The sequence below is a fragment of the Brachyhypopomus gauderio genome, chromosome 2, assembly GCF_052324685.1.
Source record: "Brachyhypopomus gauderio isolate BG-103 chromosome 2, BGAUD_0.2, whole genome shotgun sequence".
Lineage (NCBI taxonomy): Eukaryota > Metazoa > Chordata > Actinopteri > Gymnotiformes > Hypopomidae > Brachyhypopomus > Brachyhypopomus gauderio.
In genome coordinates, this window is record NC_135212.1 from 6815811 (window position 1) to 6836295 (window position 20485).

At 43.6% G+C, this 20485-nt stretch overlaps 1 protein-coding gene across 5 annotated transcripts; it reads left to right on the forward strand.

The window, feature by feature from the left end:
• The first annotated feature begins 1717 nt into the window (after positions 1-1717).
• rfx4 (regulatory factor X, 4) lies at positions 1718-19294 on the forward strand. Of its 5 annotated transcripts, none has more exons than XM_076985030.1 (18): positions 1718-2095; positions 4490-4576; positions 4800-4860; positions 6358-6481; positions 7506-7567; positions 7896-8109; positions 8635-8712; positions 9138-9301; positions 10665-10765; positions 10852-10910; positions 11068-11212; positions 12246-12340; positions 12944-13061; positions 14655-14774; positions 15174-15335; positions 15644-15809; positions 16040-16178; positions 17871-19294. In XM_076985030.1, exons 1-18 carry the CDS (start codon positions 2053-2055, stop codon positions 18141-18143), a joined length of 2211 nt encoding a protein of 736 aa, XP_076841145.1. In that variant the 5' UTR covers positions 1718-2052; the 3' UTR covers positions 18144-19294. The 5 variants fall into 5 exon arrangements, with proteins under 5 accessions (XP_076841145.1, XP_076841172.1, XP_076841154.1 ...); XM_076985057.1 differs by having other exon boundaries at positions 15683-15809; XM_076985039.1 differs by having other exon boundaries at positions 15177-15335.
• Positions 19295-20485: the final 1191 nt, after the last annotated feature.

A 20485-nucleotide genomic window follows, 5' to 3' on the forward strand; every position in this document is an offset into this window, starting at 1 on the left:
TTTATTTCTCTCTCTAATAAAGCAGCTGCCAGTCAAAGCTTAGCTCCTCCCACTAAGCAACTCTGGAGGCCTCTGATTGGTGGATTATAATAGAATGGAGCTGAATACTGTGCCACTGCTAAAGGTTGGGGGGGGGGGGGGGACACCTGTCCCTGCTAACGAGGGCCTAACGAGAGCCGTAGTGAACGCTGCTCTTCCTCGTCCATCTTCTTGGAAGGTTTGACGTGGTGTTGCCGGGTTTGCACACTGAAGGTCAGGTGTTTGTTCCCTGATGCCGTCCTGCAGCAAGTGACCTCTGAGAAGCAGATAGACGGTGCAGAACTAGACCTTGCTGATGAAGATATGTGGTGGTGATGACGTTTAGGAACTCTCTGGACTTGCATTTTACAGCAGCTGTTTGCATAAGGAATAAGGGCAGTTTTCATTATAGCTGAGTTTATGCTTAGGAGCCGTTCAAGTTTTATCAGGCCATTAAGGTTTAGTCCCAGGCTAGACTTGATCCATGTGCAGGAAACCAGTGTGTGGATGAGAATGCCACTTCCCCCAGACCTGGAGAGTCTGTCTTGTCAGCCAGACGTCCTGCACCAGCACCTGCCTGCTTTGAAGCTTCAAAGATCTGACAAGCAGCCATGCAGCGAAGAGACCATCACAGTGCAGAGGAGTATCTTCCTGTGCACCGTGTGGGGAACAGGGCAGCCATAATCCCCCTTACTCCAGCTTTCTCCCGTAGTCATGCTCTCTCTTCTCTCTAGTCTCTCTCTCCCTAGTCTCTCTCCCCTAGTCTCTCTCTCTTTCCCTCTCTCCTGGTCTCTCCATATCCCATAGTCTCTCTCTCTCTCTCTCTCTCTCTCTCTCTCCCCCATGACTCTATTCATATTCTAATCACAGCTCTCCCCTCTGCAGTCTGCAGACGCTCCATCAGAGTCCTGCTTGCCTCACACTCGCCACTTTCACTTCCCCCCTTTTGTGGCCGACGTTCTCCTCCCAGCACACTGAAATAAGGTTGCTTCAAGGGGAAGAAGGGAGGGAGAGAGGGATAGAGAGAGGGAGGGAGAGAGGGATAGAGAGAGGGAGGGAGAGAACAGGGTGTCATGGTAGTGCTGTTTGCACAAGAGCGGAGTCGAACAAACTCTTCAACTTTTTTCCTTTTTCCCCATTTTGAGATTTGGCGCTGATCTATGAACGTTTTTTGAAAATTGTAACAAAAGCAGAAGGAGAAAGATGGAAAAGAACGACTAAAGTCTTAAAGTTTTGAGTTTTTTGTACTCTTTTTTTGAATTAAGCAGAAATAAAATATCTTAAACTCTTTTCTCCAGGTTCCCAGGCTTGTTGAGGAAGATACAGACATCCAAAAAGTTTTGCATTGGGCCAAAAAGTGGAGAACTTTAAAACGGCAGTGGGGGCTGTGTGTGTGTGTGTGTGTGTGTGTGTGTGTGTGTGTGTGTGTGTGTGTGTGTAGGGAGGGGGTATGAAAACGTATTAAATGCTATAATGGGGGACGGGGAGGCCACAGTGGTGGGACTGCGTAGATCTAAGCCTCTTTTTTCTGGGGAGGGAGCTTTTCTTATTCAAAACAGCTCCACAAAAGACTTCCAGTGAGCCTTGCCACATCCCCATCTGACTCGAAGCCATTCATCAGCCTGCCGAGCCTATCAATGACATGTCCCCCATCAGGGCTCCTATAAAATCAGCCCCTTTCCCATGGAACATCAGCAAACATTTTGACGGTTCTGCCTTTTCCCCCCACTGGATTTCTGGAGTCTCTGACCCCCCTCCCCACCTCTCTTGCGCTCCAACCCGAGCCCCCACCACCTCTCCAACACCATCACTAACACCATCACCCTTTCCTCCCTCTCTCCTTCCCTCTCCCTCTCCCTCTCTCTCTCTCTCTCTCTCTCTCCCTCTCTCTCACTCTCTCTCGCGCTGCAGTCGGCACTTCGTATGCATCTTTGTGGTGGGCAGCGCTCTCGGAGAGACGGTGGGAGCTGAGGAGGGGGAATCCAACGTGAAGCCATTTTCTCGGAGTGTCCCTGAAACGTGGATGGGAAGAGGATGCATTGTGGGCTGCTGGAAGACCCTGACATGGATTCCACAGGTTGGTTTTTTGCTGCAGTACCCGTGGTTTGGGAACGCCTGGGATCCAGTCCTCTGGAACGCAACCTGCTGGCCCTTGGGAATGTGTGACCTCACTCTAACTCAAGAAAAAGTTCTTTTAACTATTTAGATTTTTTTTTCTTCACCAGGGCACTGAAGTGCCCTTAACCTGCTCGGGTTCAGAGAAAAACTGACGGGCTTTTCCCCCCATCTTTTCTCATTGCTTCAAAGGATGTGTGCTTTTTCAGTGAACACAAATTGATGTTCAGTTATGCACCATAGTGAGCTGTTTCTCAGTGGGTGTTATTTTAATGTTGAATTAATATGGCACTTGGGCTGCAGGTCTTAATCTCGCGCGGAGGTAGATCGCAGTTCTAAGTTTGTCAAGAGACTTAGAGTAATTTCTACTGCGAATAATTAGAGTAAAAGTTGCGTAGGCCGAACGCGCGCTTGCTCGTGCTGCACCTGCTGTAGACAAAATCGTGACAATGTTTAAAACAACAGTCACAAGTTAGAAAAATAACTTTGAGTGTAGGCCTGTTGAAGAATAATCTAGTTTGACGAACATAACAGGCTTCGTTGTACTACGACGTTTACGATAAATATTGGAAACAACCTCGAGGCTAAAGACTTAAAAAAAAAACGGAAAAAAAGAGAAAAAACTAAAAATGACAATTCCTAGTGAATTAGGCCTACAATAAAAAATTTAACAATCGCTTTATTAGTAAATGTAAGTTGACATAGACAATTCACTGAATATCTAAAAAAAAAAAAAAAAAAACTAAACTAAGCAAAACAACAACAAGGTCAACAACAGATCGCCATAGACCATTTTGTGAATTTTGTCTGATTATAATGCACCACAATAAACGATCTCTGCTGCGTCTCGCGCCTTTAGATTGGATTTAATCCCATTATTTAGATCTACTTAAGCTGCGTTCATAGTAAATGATTCAATTATATCCATCTGAAATACCCGAACTAATATTATTATCTGTTAATTTTGCATATATATATATATATATATATATATATATATATATATATATATATATATATATATATATATATATATATATATATATATGTGTGTGTATATATATATATATACACATAGTATACACATACATTTATTTTCTTGCGGTCTAACTCGGACTCCAGTTTAAGTTGAGGACTTGGCAATCTTTCCGGATCTGAACGAGACAGACAGAACTTTACGGATCCCGCGAATAAACTGAAGAAAGATGATACTGAGAGAAATTTGAGAAGATACGTCAAAATGTCAAATTATGTTTAACATAGTGCTAACACAATAATGTAGCACACAACAACGAATACAACAATCTATAAATATTTATAATTATTTCTTTGTTTATTTTATATATTTCTTTTTTTTATTTTAAGCTTTCTCGCGCTAGCGTCTCTTCAAACGTGTGTGAGTGATACTGGGCTACACCCCCAAATCGGCTGATTTGTTTTTTGTTTTGGTTTTGTAGTACCAAAATAATAGTTTTGTGGCAGTGATGGGCGGTAGGTCACCAGAAACTGTTTAATTATTTTGTTGGACGTAAATTGGTAGCTTCTCAATACCCTTGACCTATTCTAGCCTACTTCTCACTCTAAATCCGCTCAGCGAGTCTGAATGGACGTTAAATAATGGTTTATCCAGTGAAAGTTCAAAGTCTTTTAGCTTCCCTCACAACTTTAACCCCTTCTAATGCATCGGAACTGGTTTCCTTGCCGACACGCATCCTTGGAAACCGCTGCTATGGTGATAGCAGTCCTGGCCCGTGCAGGAAATGGGATGTACATGAGGGGCTATGCTATAGCGCGAGCGCGTCTGTCCCGGTGAAGGACACTTGTTGGATCACTTTAGCACAAACTAGAAGGGCGCACTAGGCTTGGAGAGCGCGCGCTCTGTGGCGGATAGGTGCGCGCGTGTAACTCGCTCCCCGAACAATGAAGGGTTCCTGCAGTTCTGGGGGAAAGATCCTAAACACAACCCCAGCTGTCCACACCATCGACTGTCCTACATCTGCACCTTCACGTCTGTGGCCCATAACGCAGTTAGTAGAGGGCATGCGTAGCCTACCCTTACCAGCCTCCGCACCGAACATAATTCATGTACTGCAGCCTACTCTAGGCCATCAAACATGCTGATCACCAGGACCTCTTTGAAAAATAGTCAACGGAATGTCTCAGTAACATCTAACCAGCTGTGGCAATATATATTTTTACCTTTAGCTTATCGTTCACAGTTTACACCTGTTGCTCTGCTGAACCGTATGAAACCGTATGAAAAAAAACCAGAATGTGTATTCTGAGCGCATTTGAAAAAAATGACTCGCTGGGAACACAGTAAAAAAGAAAAATTGCCAAATGTGCATGTTTTTAGAGAGCTGGATCGAAAGATGCCTCAACGAAGGCGAGAGCAAGCGCCTGTCCTGCCACGCGACCCTGGGGAATATGTCCAACGACGAAAGTAAGCGGACTTCAAATAATCAATGTACCTGTTTATAAATTATATTTATGTATATATATATTATATATTATGAAATATATTGTAAATTGAATGAATTAAATGTATATATATATATATATAGCAATTTTATGTAAACTAAACAACAGAAGAAATCTTATTATTGTAAAAAAAAATGTTTTGCAATTTAATCCACGTGTTGCTTTGTTTTTGTAATATTTCAAAGATGAGGAGAAAGAAAACAATCGAGCTTCCAAACCTCATTCGACACCGGCGACGTTACAGTGGTGAGTCTGCAGCTCTGATCTTTAGGGAAGAATCCTCGAGAAATACTTTTACTTTCATAAATAAGTTCGCCACGTGCTGTTGGAATTTAGAAGGTGATTGTAACACTTTCATTTCTAAATACTTTGTAATTGTCGTTAGTGGATGTTTTAATTTAGGAGTTAAAGATACATTTTTACAAAGAATTAGTGCCATTTAGAGTTTGCTGCAGACTTGGGTAGAGTTAGCAAGGCAATATTTTAAAAAAATCATTACACCTTCAATAGTCTTGTAGCTGACTAGAAGAGCTGTTACTGTCACTCTTGTCAGTAACTGTTCTAGCAGCAATTTTGGGCTTTTGGTGTATAATTGCATCGAATACTCCACAGACTTTATGCACAAACCTTGAAGATTTGTTGTTTTATTTGTTGTAAAGCCAAAGGGAGGATCTGCTCATTTTCTCTCCCCAGCTGGTTTGTTTACTTCATTATTTATAGACAACGGTGCTAAACATTGAGTTTATTCTTAAAGATCTTCTTATTCTACAAGCAGCTTGGAAAATATGAGTGATAGTATAAAAATAATAATAAGGTTACATATCCCAGAGGTTTTATCTGAACTCTTACAAAGCTCTCAGTGAGATGGTTTACAAACGTCCTGTTTTTTTCACCTCATCAACAAGTGGTAATGTTCTGAAATGATAGGCTGTGTGATCTGAATTGACGAGATTTGATTAAATGTGATTCTTTGCTATTTCGACTTCAGAGAAACCAGATACATATCACATGTGTGGGGTGGAGAGATTTAACTGTTTAAGAAAGGCAAAGACCCAGTACTCAATCACTGAGCTCCCAGATTGACCCGATCTATCTTTAAAATATGTGTGGTTTGAGTGTGTGGACTGAGAGTGTAGTTTGATTTTGTTACACATAAAGTGACATTAATATATTTAATTTAATAACAAACTCATACATAGATAAATTCTCCAGTTTTGAATTAACACATGCATGTAAATGAATACTTACAGCATTCTGCTGGAACACAAATAAACATTCTTGTGTTCATTTACCAATGGGGTTTACGCTATGTATATCTTGATGTTAAAAGCAATAACATTTAATTGTAGTTGTTATTTAGGCTTCGCTTTAAAATTTCTGTCATCATTGTGAATCACATTTAACAGTCAGGATTGTGTGTTTGCGCAGAAGTTTTTCTCTAAGGCAGGTGGTGTCCATCTCCTGACATTTACAAGTGATGTTTGTGCTTCTAGAGAAATGCTAGCTAACAGCAGCCACATCTAACGTGAGGCTTGAATGTCAACTCCTTCTAAATACTGAGAGGAAATAAATAACAAATGACAAATATCTTGTTAGATATGAGGAGGTACAGAGCAGTAGTGGGTGTGCAGAAACGGCAGTTTACACAGAATCTGTATCTTTGAATGCTATGAAAACCTGCTGGGAAATGCAGTGTGTGTGGAGATTGTGGCGGCTCTGTGATGATGGGGTGTGTGTGGCCAGGCTGGAGGAGAACTACGAGATTGCTGAAGGGGTGTGTATCCCGCGCAGCGCGCTCTACATGCACTACCTGGACTTCTGCGAGAAGCACGACACCCAGCCCGTCAACGCCGCCAGCTTCGGAAAGGTAGGCCCTCGCCATCTCTCTGTCTGAACGTCACACGCTGGTGTGAGCCACTGGGTCATACTGGACACAAATGGACCACGTTCAACTTCTGCTCCAGACATCATGTGCATGTTCTTAGGAAATAGTGAGAACCCAGAAAAGAAGTATGCACAGGACACATGTGAAAGAAATGAGTGATTCATTAATCAAATAATCAGTGGTCACAGGCTTGACATCATCTAATGCCTCCGGTGTGATTTTTTTCAAAGTTTTTTTTTTTAAACTCATGGAGAGTCTAAACCCACATATATGCTTTCCCTTGTTGTCACCCCCCCTCCAACTACCTCTCTCTCACCACCACCACCTGACATCTCAGCCCCCCCCCCCCCCCCACCCCCCCACCCAGCTCCTGTCCGAGGATATTGAAAAAGAGAGGGGCCCTGGATTAATGTGTAATTAAAGGAAATTTGGAAGGGTGAGATGTTGCGGAATGCTGGATCAGTGGCCGGAGCAGCGTGGGGTGTCCTTTAGGAAGGCTTCATTGATTCAGGACAAAACCGCCAGAGCGAGCTGAGGCTGCCTCCCGTCTCCTCATTTATCAAGCCGGCTCTGACAGTACCTTCACAGCGTGGCCCCTCTTTCTTCACACACAATGGAGAGCTCCACTGTTTGCTAAAGTCTCTGCACCAGGAGCTGGACCGAGGAGCCAATCTCATGGACAAAAACAGAACAGAGAGACAGAGACAGACGCTCAGAGATGTAGAAAAACACAACAAAAAGATGGAAAGAAGAGCTGTTGGATATGAATTTTTTTGAATGGCGTCACTGGCCAAAACCGCAGTGGTCAAACGGAGGGTCGCAGACTTTCACAGATGAATGCACATTGTAACTTTCTCCTTTATGTGCTGGTGGCGTCCAGTAGATTCGAGCGATCCGTTTAACTTGTTCTCATAGACAGTCATGATATAAGCAGTTTCCAAATGTGAAGGCGGAGTAATGAGTGCTGGACAGTAAACATATCCCTCCTGTCTCCTGCCCTGTGTAGATAATAAGGCAACAGTTCCCTCAGTTAACCACACGGAGGCTGGGAACCAGAGGCCAGTCAAAGTAAGCACAAATCCTGCACTAACGTCACACATGCTGCTCTGGGCACTTTGGGTGCTTCTTTGTGATAATGCTTAGATACTGTGCAATACTGAAGGATTATCGTAGGATTCATTCCTCCAAACTGTCTGTGCTGGTTAGCTTGGATTTTGTATTGCGATGCAATTTGTTATATTCAAACTCGATCTACCACTGCAAAAGCCAGAACGTTGAACTATTTTTTTTTCTAAACAAGGCCCTTGTGCAAATACGAATGTACCTCAGACGTACCGTTTCCTGGGGAGCTATTTCTTACTCTCTCTCTCTCTGTCTCTCTTTCTCTTTGTCTTAGGTACCACTACTATGGCATCGCGGTGAAGGAGACATCCCAGTACTACGATGTGATGTATTCCAAGAAGGGTGCGGCCTGGGTGAACGAGACGGGCAAGAAAGAGGTCACCAAGCAGACAGTGGCGTATTCACCGCGCTCCAAACTGGGCACTCTGCTGCCAGACTTTCCAAATGTCAAAGACCTAAATCTACCCGCCAGTCTGCCAGTGGAGAAGGTAAACAGAGCCCTAAAACTTCCTGGGACTGTTGTCTCCCCTCAGCCTCCCGCCTCCTCTCTGCTCCCCTCTGCCTCCCCCTCTCTGTTGCCCCTTGCACCTTCCCTGGCCCGGATTTAAACAAGAACCCAGAGGATTTATACGCTGGGTCCTCACAAACTCTTAATCTTTCGAGTAGATAATGAGATCTCACACCACACAAAGTACAGGCCCTAGTTGTCCTGCTTGGAGAAGGCAGCTGTAATTTTAAATGGTTTGGGCTGATCTCCCAAAGCTTCATCTTATATATTGTGTTTGACCAAAACCGGTGAACAGCATTACTGATGGACATATTTTATGTGCTATTTAGATTTTGTTAAATTTATGATGTCATAACTTGGGGGAACTTTTGTATCAAGACTGAAAGAGAGATGATACTATGCTGATGTGTGCACATTTGTAAACTCTCAATGAAAATGTTTTGAGTGTGGTGTTTGCAAGTGTAGTGTTTTAAATGTAGTGTTTACAAGGGCTTTTCTTTTCCAGGTTTCAACGTTTATCATGATGTACAGAACTCACTGCCAGAGGATCTTGGACACTGTCATTCGAGCCAACTTTGACGAGGTTGGTGTCCTCTGCGCTACGATGCTTTCTTGCTCTATAGTTGCTGTATTTTATATGTTCATGCTTTGCTCCAGAACATTTGAACTGACTTCAGATGCTTTGAAACGTATCCACTCAAAAGGGCTTAAGGGCTTTTTTCTCCTTTTGTGCTTTGAATATGTGAACAGAACCAAAAACATAAATGTTCCTTTCACAGTTCCTTTCTTTTATATCACACACACACACACACACACACACACACACACACACACACACACACACACACACACACACACACACACACACACACACACACACACACACACACTGTGTGGATTATGTGTTAATAATCTTCCCTACTGTGTATGTACATGCATTTTTTTTCTGTGTGTGTGCATGCGTGTGTGTGTGTGTGTGTGTGTGTGTGTGTGTGTGTGTGTGTGTAGGTCCAGAGTTTTCTGTTGCACTTTTGGCAAGGCATGCCACCACACATGCTGCCTGTGTTGGGATCATCCACTGTAGTGAACATCGTAGGGGTGTGTGACTCCATCCTCTACAAAGCCATCTCTGGGGTGTTAATGCCCACCGTCCTGCAGGCCCTGCCCGACAGGTGAGCCACTGCCCTCTGCTTTGTGGGTCAGGCAGCAAACACCACATTACAAATGTATTTTGACACCAGAAATGCTGGTTTCTTCTATTATAGCTTCTTTTGGTGTGAGCTTTTGACTTTCTTACTGGTCTACCATAAGGCAGAACATTACATTGCATTAAAACATTGTTCCATAGAGCTTTGGCAGAGGTGTGGAGGTTTGTGTGTAGTAGTATTTCTGCAATGCAGTGTGAGAAGCATCATGTCCACTCAGTATTTGTTTCATTTTCCAATGCAAATCAGCAGTGGAGTGCTTGTGTCCTCTGACTGAACTGATATCAGCGCTTTCAGTTCTGTCCAGAGGTGTATAATCCAGGTTCAGAAAGTAAAAGTCCTCACCAGGATTTTGCTCAGGCTTCCTGGATTGTGTTGATTCCACTAATTTTACCTGGATTGCACTAATTAGAAAATCTAGTAAGCTTGAGCAAAATCCTGGTGAGGACTTTTACTTTCTGGAATTGACACCTCTGGTTCTGCCATAGTGTCTTTAAAGATTTGACATTCACTACTACTGTGTGTGTTTGCTTAAAGAAGGTTGATGTTCACTACTACTGTGTGTGTTTGCTTAAAGAAGGTTGATGTTCACTACTACTGTGTGTGTTTGCTTAAAGAAGGCTGATGTTCACTACTACTGTGTGTGTATTTGTTTAAAGAAGGTTGATGTTCACTACTACTGTGTGTGTGTGTGTTTGTTTAAAGAAGGTTGATGTTCACTACTACTGTGTGTGTGTTTGTTTAAAGAAGGTTGATGTTCACTACTACTGTGTGTGTGTTTGCTTAAAGAAGGTTGATGTTCACTACTACTGTGTGTGTTTGCTTAAAGAAGGCTGATGTTCACTACTACTGTGTGTGTATTTGTTTAAAGAAGGTTGATGTTCACTACTACTGTGTGTGTTTGTATAAAGAAGGCTTATATTCACTACTACCGTGTGTGTGTTTGTTTAAAGAAGGTTGATGTTCACTACTACTGTGTGTGTGTTTGTTTAAAGAAGGTTGATGTTCACTACTACTGTGTGTTTGTTTAAAGAAGGTTGATGTTCACTACTACTGTGTGTGTTTGTTTAAAGAAGGCTGATATTCTATATACTACCGTGTGTGTTTGTTTAAAGAAGGTTGATGTTCACTACTACTGTGTGTGTGTTTGTTTAAAGAAGGTTGATGTTCACTACTACTGTGTGTGTGTTTGTTTAAAGAAGGTTGATGTTCACTACTACTGTGTGTGTGTTTGTTTAAAGAAGGTTGATATTCACTACTACTGTGTGTGTTTGCTTAAAGAATGTTGATATTCACTACTACTGTGTTTTTGCCCTGCTGATTACTGCAGCCTGACTCAGGTCATCAGGAAATTCGCCAAGCAGCTGGATGAGTGGCTAAAGGTGGCTTTGCATGACTTGCCGGAGAACCTGCGCAGTGTGAAGTTTGAGTGTGAGTCCGATCCTGCCATGTTCCCGCTGAAATCCCTTCCTCTGGGCTCTTGCCGCTCTGTATAACAAAATTTCTTTTTCTCTCAGTGTCGAGAAGGTTTTCCCAGATACTCAAACGGCAAACATCATTAAATCACCTTTGTCAGGTGAGACAGGACCTCTTCACCTCCAACTGTAACATGCACATTTGCATAATTTAATGTTACTGTTCAATATATTTCCACTTTGTGCTTCTTACCCAGAACATGTTTGTCAGAGCATGCTCAGTGTGCGCTTGTCTCCTCTGCATCTCTGTCCATGCAGGCATCCCGGACGGTCATCCATAGTGCCGACATCACCTTCCAGATGCTGGAGGACTGGCGAAACGTCGACCTGAACAGCATCACCAAGCAGACGCTTTACACCATGGAGGACTCGCGGGAGGAGCAGAGACGCCTCATTATCCAGCGTGAGTGGACAGAAGCCCTCGGGGTCCAGTCAGGGCCCGCGGTTACGCGGTCAGCATTGGGCCAGCACTCTTACCCACAGTGACTCACATACATTCATCGCTACATGGCTTGTTCATTCCCTGAGCATATGCACTCTCTGGGCATGTGCACTCTCTTGACATGTGCACTCTCTGGGCATGTGCACTCTCTGGGCATGTGCACTCTCTTGGCATGTGCACTCTCTTGGCATGTGCACTCTCTGGACACACGATGATCCCACACGAAGATGCAGGTGTGTCTGATGTCACTCCATAGTTCGTATTCAGTACTGAGTCATTCCCACGACTATGAGAACCAGGCTTTAATCACAGGCAGTAAAAGGTTAACTAAGGTCACTCTCACACTTCAACTCCGAGGGGAACATTTCAAACTCATTTGAGGCAACTGCTGAAATGACTGATAAGGTCAAAGTTCAGAGATGGGGTTTTGCTGCTGCACCAGCCTGTTTATGGTTTCTCTCTAAAAATTGTCTTATTGTCTTGGAAATATTTGGAAACTTTGAAAAAAAAGACTTTTGTTCATTAATTCTGAATTGAAATGGATTCAGTTACTAGTATGGATTAAATAAAAAAAATATGTCACACATTAAATTTTTGAGTTCCAAAATCTCAAATGTATGTTTTTGAAAACTGTGATGTTGACGTTAAGTAAATGTAACTGTAATTCATTCAAATCACTAAGCAACTTTATAGATATCAAATTGAAATTTTTTTGTTTGTTCAGATGATTGTGGATTACTTATTGATTTGTTTGTTTTGCATTAGAGTTCCAGATTTTCATTGGTAATATTTAGGTAAGGATTTAGATTTTTTTTTTTAATATCTGAGCCAAACTGAAGCCTAATTTGGTTCAGAAACAATTAGTAGTAACACAGCAAACCCTTGCCCAAGATAGACATGTGTCTGGTAAATCGGTACACAGATGATATATTTTAACATTCTCATTCATTCCCTCATTTCATCTAGCTCTTTCTCTGTTCTGTCTTTGGTGCAGTGTACCAGGAATTTGACCGCTTGCTGGAAGACCAAGTCTCAATTGAAGCCTACATCGAGTGGCTGGACTCCATGGTGAACAGATGCGTTGTAAGGGTCAGTTTAGCATTTCATTTAACTCTGAAATCAATACATTTATCTGTAAATATATTATACTGTAGTTATACCGTAGTTTCAAAGACACTGCAACCTGTGACAATGATGCTTGATTGCTTACAAGCAAGATGCACTAAGTTTATTGAGAAGAAGTATTGCACTGTTGGGCCCTGTTGAAATGAACCTGTTTCCCAAAACGAGCTCTATTCTTAGGTGTTTCTAAAAGCTGAAGCAGAATGTACAGGTGCCTTCCTTTAGACTGACCTGCCATAGAAATGCAACACCTCCATTTGAATGCCAGTGTCGTTGAGACAGGCTTATGTTGGGCCATTTGTGATGTTATTCCCAACTTAATGATGTCTTCATGGCCCCTGATGCAGCCATTATACTGCAGATATAGGCTTGTAAAAAATGTGGTTGCCTTGGGAACGTCCACTACCCACGACAATTGTTCAATGGGAGGGTGTGTCCCCAGGGGCAAATCAAATAGTTGACTTGTTGACATGTTTTTCGTTCCTGTGGGGAAGGAAAGGCCTCAGTGTGGACCCTGAGGTTAAGGCCCCTATAACCACAAGGCCTTTATCATGGTAATGCTCCCTCTAGGTGGCAGCGAAGAGACCCGGGTGTCTGAAGAAAGTGGCTCAGCAGTTCCTGCTCATGTGGTCGTGTTTTGGGACCAGAGTGATCCGGGACATGACGCTACACAGTGCACCCAGCTTCGGTGAGTTTGTCGGGGCCAGCATGCGTCTGTTACCACCGTCCAATCAGGGTACCACATCCCCATGTGTCCATTACCACTGTCCAATCAGGGAACCACATCTCCATGCGTCCATTACCTCCGTCCAATCAGGGAGCCGCGTCCCCATGCGTCCATTACCACTGTCCAATCAGGGAACCACATCCCTCTGCAACAAATACGATGGAGCAGAGATTGAAGGACTATTTGAATATGGGAGGACAGTGTGATATTGTCCAATTCCAGGATCAGGTTCCTAGGGTCAGGTGTGTGTCTTGTTGTCTTGAAGGATTTTTTATTTTAAGTACACTAAAGTGATAACATGAACTTGATAACATATCTTAGATCAATGAAAAAGTCAAAATAATTAAAAATATGTAACTTTTGAGTGGTTTGGAAGGGTTGTTTTAGCATTTCTTTAAGGCCATTAGAAAATGACCTGGGGTCCGTTCCTCCATGTTTCCTACTAAGAAACTTTCCCCAATCCACATTCCAAAGATGAATTTTCCACAAAGATGGCTGCCTCGCTAGCTCTGGGCTACCTCGCTAACTCTGGGCTATCTCGCTGTCTATGGCAGAGAAGCTGAAAGAGAGGCCATAAAGAGGCTAGCCCCTCCTCTTCAGCTGTGTCTGTGAATATCAAAGACACAGCTGGTTGCACTGTTTTGATAATGCAGCTCTCTGTACAAAAACAGCTAATTAACAAAAGCTAACCCCCACCCCCCAGGGGTTTCCTCCTGCTTCCCATTTTATGAGTGGGCACTAACGCAGCCTGAAGCTCTGAATAGCCACAGGGTTTATAATACACAGAGTGGCTGAAGTTACTTCGACAATGTAAGGGCTGTGTCAGGCCCTTTCCACATTCTTACTTCCCTTCACGAGTAAGTGCCTAGATGTCGTATTAGCACCACCATCTCCGTGTTTGATGTCTAATCTTCTGGTTTAAAATACGTACACTACCAAAAGATAGGACACACTCTGTTTCTTTTGATTATTTTCAACATAAAAACAGGGAAGATGCCAAACCAATGAAAGTAAACATGGTATTATTCTCAAATAAACAAACATTAGATTCCATGAAGTAACTTTCCTGTTCTGTTAACCAGCTTCATGAAGCAGCACCTATGATGCTTTCCCATCAATCCTGAAGACATTCTCACATATTTAGAGCGCTTGTAGAGTGCGGAACTATAGTTCGGAAATAAAACAGTTTTGGCTGAGTGTGTATTTAAAATTGTGTGTGTGTGTGTTGAGAATGAATTCATATATAAGATAACACGTTTCACTAATTATATTTGTCTTATAAACAAATTTAAGACTAATCCCTTAGATTAAAGTGCCTTTTTACTATTAAGAGCATGCAGTCAGGTGTGTCTAAACCTTTGTCTGGTGTCAAATAAGTGTACTTATTTGCTGAAATGATTGGACATTTAATTTGACAGTGGTGTTGCTGAGCTTTGACAGCTTTAATAGCATATGGTTTTCAGACGTATAATGTAATCCTAACTTAAATGGACTGCAAGAAGATGCTACAGCTAATACCCTGTGACAAATGTGTTATCTGTGTTACGTGTGCAGGTTCGTTCCACCTGATACACCTGATGTTTGACGACTATGTGCTGTACCTGCTGGAGTCCCTGCATTGTCAGGAGAGAGCCAATGAGCTGATGAGGTCCATGAAGGGGGAGGGCACTACAGGTGAGCCCATGGGCATGAGTTATCAGAAACAACTGAAATGTCAGCTTCATAAATGACATAAAACGTGTCCTAAAGAGTGAATGAAGTTGCTATCATTTTATAGCCAGTGTTGATATTGAGCTCATGCATCAGGAGAGGGTGTACAGTGTTATCATTTGAGTGTGTTCCTCTGCTCCCTGATGTTGCATGAGCTGATGAGATGTTGTGATGATGCTGCATGTGCACAAATTACAGAAAGTGTCTTTTCCCAAACTGTGGTATCATGGCATGTCATTATCTAAAAAGACTATGCATGTAGCACCTACATTACTGTTGGCAGTGTGCGTTCCAGAAGGTTCTGCCAAACGATAATTCACCCACCCCACTGCCAGATAGTGAAGCAGCCTTTCTTCCGTGCAGCAGACGGCGGTGAGGATCTGGTGCCCATGGAGAGCACCCCCACACCCACGTCACCCGGGCCATACTCTCCCACCAAGCCTGTACACTCTGTAGACATACCGGCACCCAGCTCTCCGAGCGCAGCCCAGACCACCGAATACAACGGGGTGTCTGCTACCTCAGGTGAGCTTGCGCAATACACACATCAGTGTGGAAATGTCACGTTTGGTTTGGATTGCTGGAGTTCTTACATATCCGTGTCCCTTCTGGGCTGACATGGGACTTCTATCCACAAAAAGCCAGCAGAACAGAAACTTAAACAAAGGACTAAAAGACAGCTAAGACGAACTGTAGAAGGCAACAGGCGTGATACAGACTGGAAGCGCTCAGGGTGGTTTTAGTGACGTGCCTAGACACTATATTTAGAGGAGGCTAATACAATGGCCGCAGCAAACGCGTGTGTTTCTGTATGTGTGTGTGTGTTGTGTCAGGAGCTGTTCAGTCATATACCTGGTCCCTCACGTACACAGTGACCACGTCAGGAGGCAGCCCAGGTGAGGGCGGAGCCCAGCTCTCTTGCATGCGTGGCACCGCCCCTGTGCATCCCGCCTCCTCCGGCCACAGGATGCCCGTCTACCCCCACAGAGACGAGCACAGGTGGGTCCCTGTAGGAGTCGAGCAGCTGCTACATTTAGTGTGTAAATGTAGCTGTGGGAGATGTCTTTCAGAATTGCACTGGGGAAGCATATCCTTCTGCAAGCACCAGTAATAAATACCCAGAATACACTGTGTAAGTGCAGTTGGTTTTTGTGCGTTCACTGAAATGCAGGTTGCTCATTTCCCACGATCCTTTATTCGCTCTCACGTGAACGTGCTCCTCTCTTCAGCTACAACGGCAGCTACAACTACGGCAGCTACACAAACCAGCACCACCACGCCATCCAGAGCCAGTACCCGGGGCTGACCCATGACCCTGGCCTCCCCTCCCCTCTCCACTACTCCTCCTACCACCGCTCCTCTGCACAGGTCGGTCCTTTGACTGGGTTCTCAAGTCTGAATCCTGTGTTCACGCTGTGTTTGGTGTAATACGCATCTTCATGGAGCCGTAATGGCTTCCAGTGATTCTTAATGGATGTAATGCTTGTTTGCTCACCGCCATTGAAATGGAAGCGTATTTCTCCCCAGTCTCTTTAACAGGGTCTTAGGAAGCCTGTAAGTCAGAGAAGAATGCTAATATGCTAATATGAATGTGAACAGTGAGCAGCACACGGTGGTCATTAGCATGTGAAATGTTGAACTGTGTGCTATGCAGAGAGATGCATATTTAGATGGGCCTGTCTCTACCCGGCCAGCACTGAGCCCCAGGCGTATGGATAACCCTGTTCTGGGTTCTCAACTGCATGTCTTTCCAGAACAAAATGAAAAGAAAGGGCTAATTAAAAGGAACTACCAGTGACTGTCTTGCATGTTTAATTAGATTATCTACCTCAAAGTGTATTCAACACATGCACTCTGTGTACTGCTTCATGCAAAGGAGGGAGGTGGAGATCTTCACACGGTGCTGAACGTCAGTGTTGAACGTCAGTGTGAGCATGGCTCGGTGAGAGGGTACACAGACACCAGGCGAGAGAGTGGCCACAGCAGATTAGTGGTCATGAGAGGAGTCTTTAAGATGAACACAGGTTGAAGGGGGCTGAGTTTAGGCAGCTGGGGTTAGTGGTGTTAAGCGCTGAACTCTTGCGGAGGGGCGGTGGAGGTCATTTCCTGTAGAGAGCTCTCTGGCCCTCTGTAATGGGAGATGATCAGCTGGGTGCTGGCTGCTGCTATCTCTAGCACTGTGGATAGAGGGGCTGAAAGGTGCTTCTGGCCTGAGCCCCTAGCATACACACACACACACACACACACACACACACACACACACACACACACACACACACACACACACATACACACACGCGCAATTCCAGCCTACACTCAAAGACGACTTCAGTCCCTGTAGCCAGCAGCCGGGAAGCCCAGGCGTAGAGCGCGTTTATTAAAATATTGTGATTCAATGGTCTCTTTTCTCTGTTCGAACAAGAGGTCACTAAGCTGCACATCTTGCCTCCTGACCCTGGCTGACTCTTTTTTCCGAGCGCCAGTCCTTCATAATGGTGCTGACTGTGGACGGCTTCTATTTTGAGGGGAAAGTTAGATTTTTACTTCCACTTGTCCTGCCTAAGATTAAAATGGACACAAAGTCTGTGCTTTGTCTGTGGGCTCAGTCCACAGGAAGTGACTGAGATGACACAGACAGAACACTATGCTGGTTTCCTCTTTCGAAGGAGAAAGCGTTTTTAACAGCCACACATGCTTAATGTTGACATGTTTGACTTTTGTTTATGGTCAGTCCAGTTACCCACAGCAACAAAAATAAGACAAAGTAGCCGTAGAAACACACATGCAACAAAGTAATTAGATTGACAATGTAATCAAACCGACAATTTAAAGAGTCGCACAAATTAATATTTTGAAGTACTTCGAATCAAGTCAATCATATTTCCTTATCCCTGACGTACTGTTTCACAAACATGACTTGAAAAAATTATTATCTGAATGATCCAGATACAATTATCTAGTTATTCTGGTGACACACCTTTATTTAACTGGTTCAGTAAGGTTTGGTGCTTTTGTGGCCTACCCACACATCCTGTGTGAGATTTGCCCTTTGTTCTGCAGTACCCACTCAACAGTCAGATGCCGCGCATGGAGCCATGTCTGATGGGTGGGGCACCCCGTCTGCATCCGACCCCCGTGACCCCCCGCTGGACGGATGTCCCCTCGGCCAACAGCTGCTATTCCAGCCCCCCCACGCACCCGTCACGCTACGCTGCCACAGGGGACATGTACTCTCCACTGGCGCCACGCAGGAACTCCGAATACGAACATGCACAACACTTTCCTGGCTTCGCCTACATCAATGGAGAGGCCACCACAGGCTGGGCCAAATAGCTGTCTAGGGGAACGCACGAGAAGATGTGTGCAGGAAGAAAGAGCTTCAGCGAGGCCAGGGAGCTTCCCCCGCCCCAGGAGAAGAAGGGTGTGGGGTGGACTGAGATTGGGCTTCAGAAGGGGTGTGTGTGTTGGGACTGGTTTCTTCCACAAGAGCTGCGGGTTAAACTCCAATCCTCAAGGCAGAACCGTTGTGAGATGGTGAGAGTGCAGTTGTAATTGAATGGTAACTTTCACTCCATACCCAGGTGTCACGTAATCTCTCCTGTGAACATTTAGAGCCTTCCTCACCCCTAGGGCCCATGGGGGTTCTGATCCAGCGTCAGTCTGAGAGTGCACAACCCGCACGCCTTTTTTTACGCTGGGCTTGCTGCTGGACGTGAAGGAGAGCCAGGGCTTATGTGACAGATTTCTCCTTCTCACTGGGCTCTTGTGTTCATTGCTGTTCTTGTGCGCATGGGCCACACGCTGGGTGGCAAAACATCCCAGGAACACTGACCTGCCCTTGGCTCGCTTCCAGGACACGCACGTCAGCGGATGGGAGCGCACAGCCCAATTAAATCACCTCCCCTCATCAGGTCACCACAGACACACGCAGAAGCTGACGTAAGATGATGTCGCACTGAGATTCCTGTGATGAGAGAGATGAGGGTGCTGGTCCTCTGTTATTACACTCTGTTGCTGTAATTGTGGGAGATCTGAACTCTGAACAGTTCCCCATGGCTTTGTAATATGGTGTCCCTTTGCTTTGTTTCATATATGTTTGTATTATACATTTTTTTATGATTAGAAAGGGAGATAAAGGGCTGGTTCCCCAGCCATGGCTTAATCCTAGTCTTGGTCTAAACTGCAGTGCCAATTGTGAATTACCATTGGAAATTCTTTTTAGTCTAAGTTTAGGTTTAATCTGGATCTGGGAAAACAACCCAAAGTGTTAACTTAGATTTGTGTGTTTTTAAATGCACTCGGAGGTACAGTGGACCTATTACCCTATGGGTAGGAAAAAAGGAGAGATATCAAAAGTAACATTTATCTTTAGTCACTTTCTCTTGTAAATAAAAGCACTGAATAACTTCTGTGGTGACAGTTGTTACCGTGTAAATGATATATGTGGAATTATTTGTTACCACATAAAGAATTTTTAAAGCCAATTATAAAATCTGATTATTTACTCATCTAAATAAAAGTCAATTTTGTTGCATTTCAGATATGCTTCTTTAAATTTTGGTCTAAATGGTTTTTAGGGTGAGGTTTTCTAAATTTCAGTGATAAGTAATAACTTCAATGACAACTAATAACTTTTCTTCAGTTATCTCAAACCAGTCAGTAAAAATGCACCAGACTAGAAAATAGCCTTTCATAGATTCTAACACATATTTTTCATGGTACGTCATTTTGCAGAACCATGGCAATATCACACATATAGTGTTACAAAACATCTTTTCAAATCCTCTGAACAGCCCATCCCCCTTCTCACCCCTGACAGAAATGATCTTAGGCACAGAACCAAGAGGGCCAGACTGGAAAGAATTCTATCTATGGCCAAACCTCCTGCTGATGAGCGCTTAATGCATCACCCATAACCTTTGACCTTTGCTCCTTTCACGCTTTCACAGCAAACTAATCTATAGCAAAGTTTAAGATGTGCTTCTAAGAAGGAGCACTTGCATCAGAAGGAAAATCTCCACCTAGCTGTATTATCAATGGATCCATATCCCATAGAGATCTGCACAAGGAACCCACTTGATCACCTACCTGTAGCTGCATCACAGATTAACAATGCATTTATGTCCAATAGTAAATGAAAAATTGCATTATACCATAATTTGAGTTATGTGCAGCTAGTAGTAGGGGTAAAAATGCAATAATACAGAAAAGATCAACTTTCTAAAAGGTATAGTCTGTAAATGGCTCCTAGACATTTTCCATTTCATGGATTTTAAATGGTTTAAAATTCCAACTGTTGATATGTATGTTACATTCTGACTAGATATGATATCATGTTTTTAAATAATTGCCAGAAGATTGTAGTTAGGTACTGTAACTCACACATAACTACATCACTGCTCAAGAACCATCAGCCCAGCAAAATATTTGATTACTTTTGACACTGTGCATACATGCAGTTTAAAAAGTGGCTGTATTTGGCCCAAACCACTGGAGGAATGAGCTGTTGGCTGTGATGTACTGGTGGAGCGTACGAGCGTGCGTTTAGCCCTGTTCTTCCCGGACTTTAGATGACGTCAGGCTCTCTCGTGCATGTTCTCTCTCACGCAGTGACTGCGCCAAACAAATCACTTTGTTTATATGATTTTTTTTATTTTTAGAAATTCTGTATATTA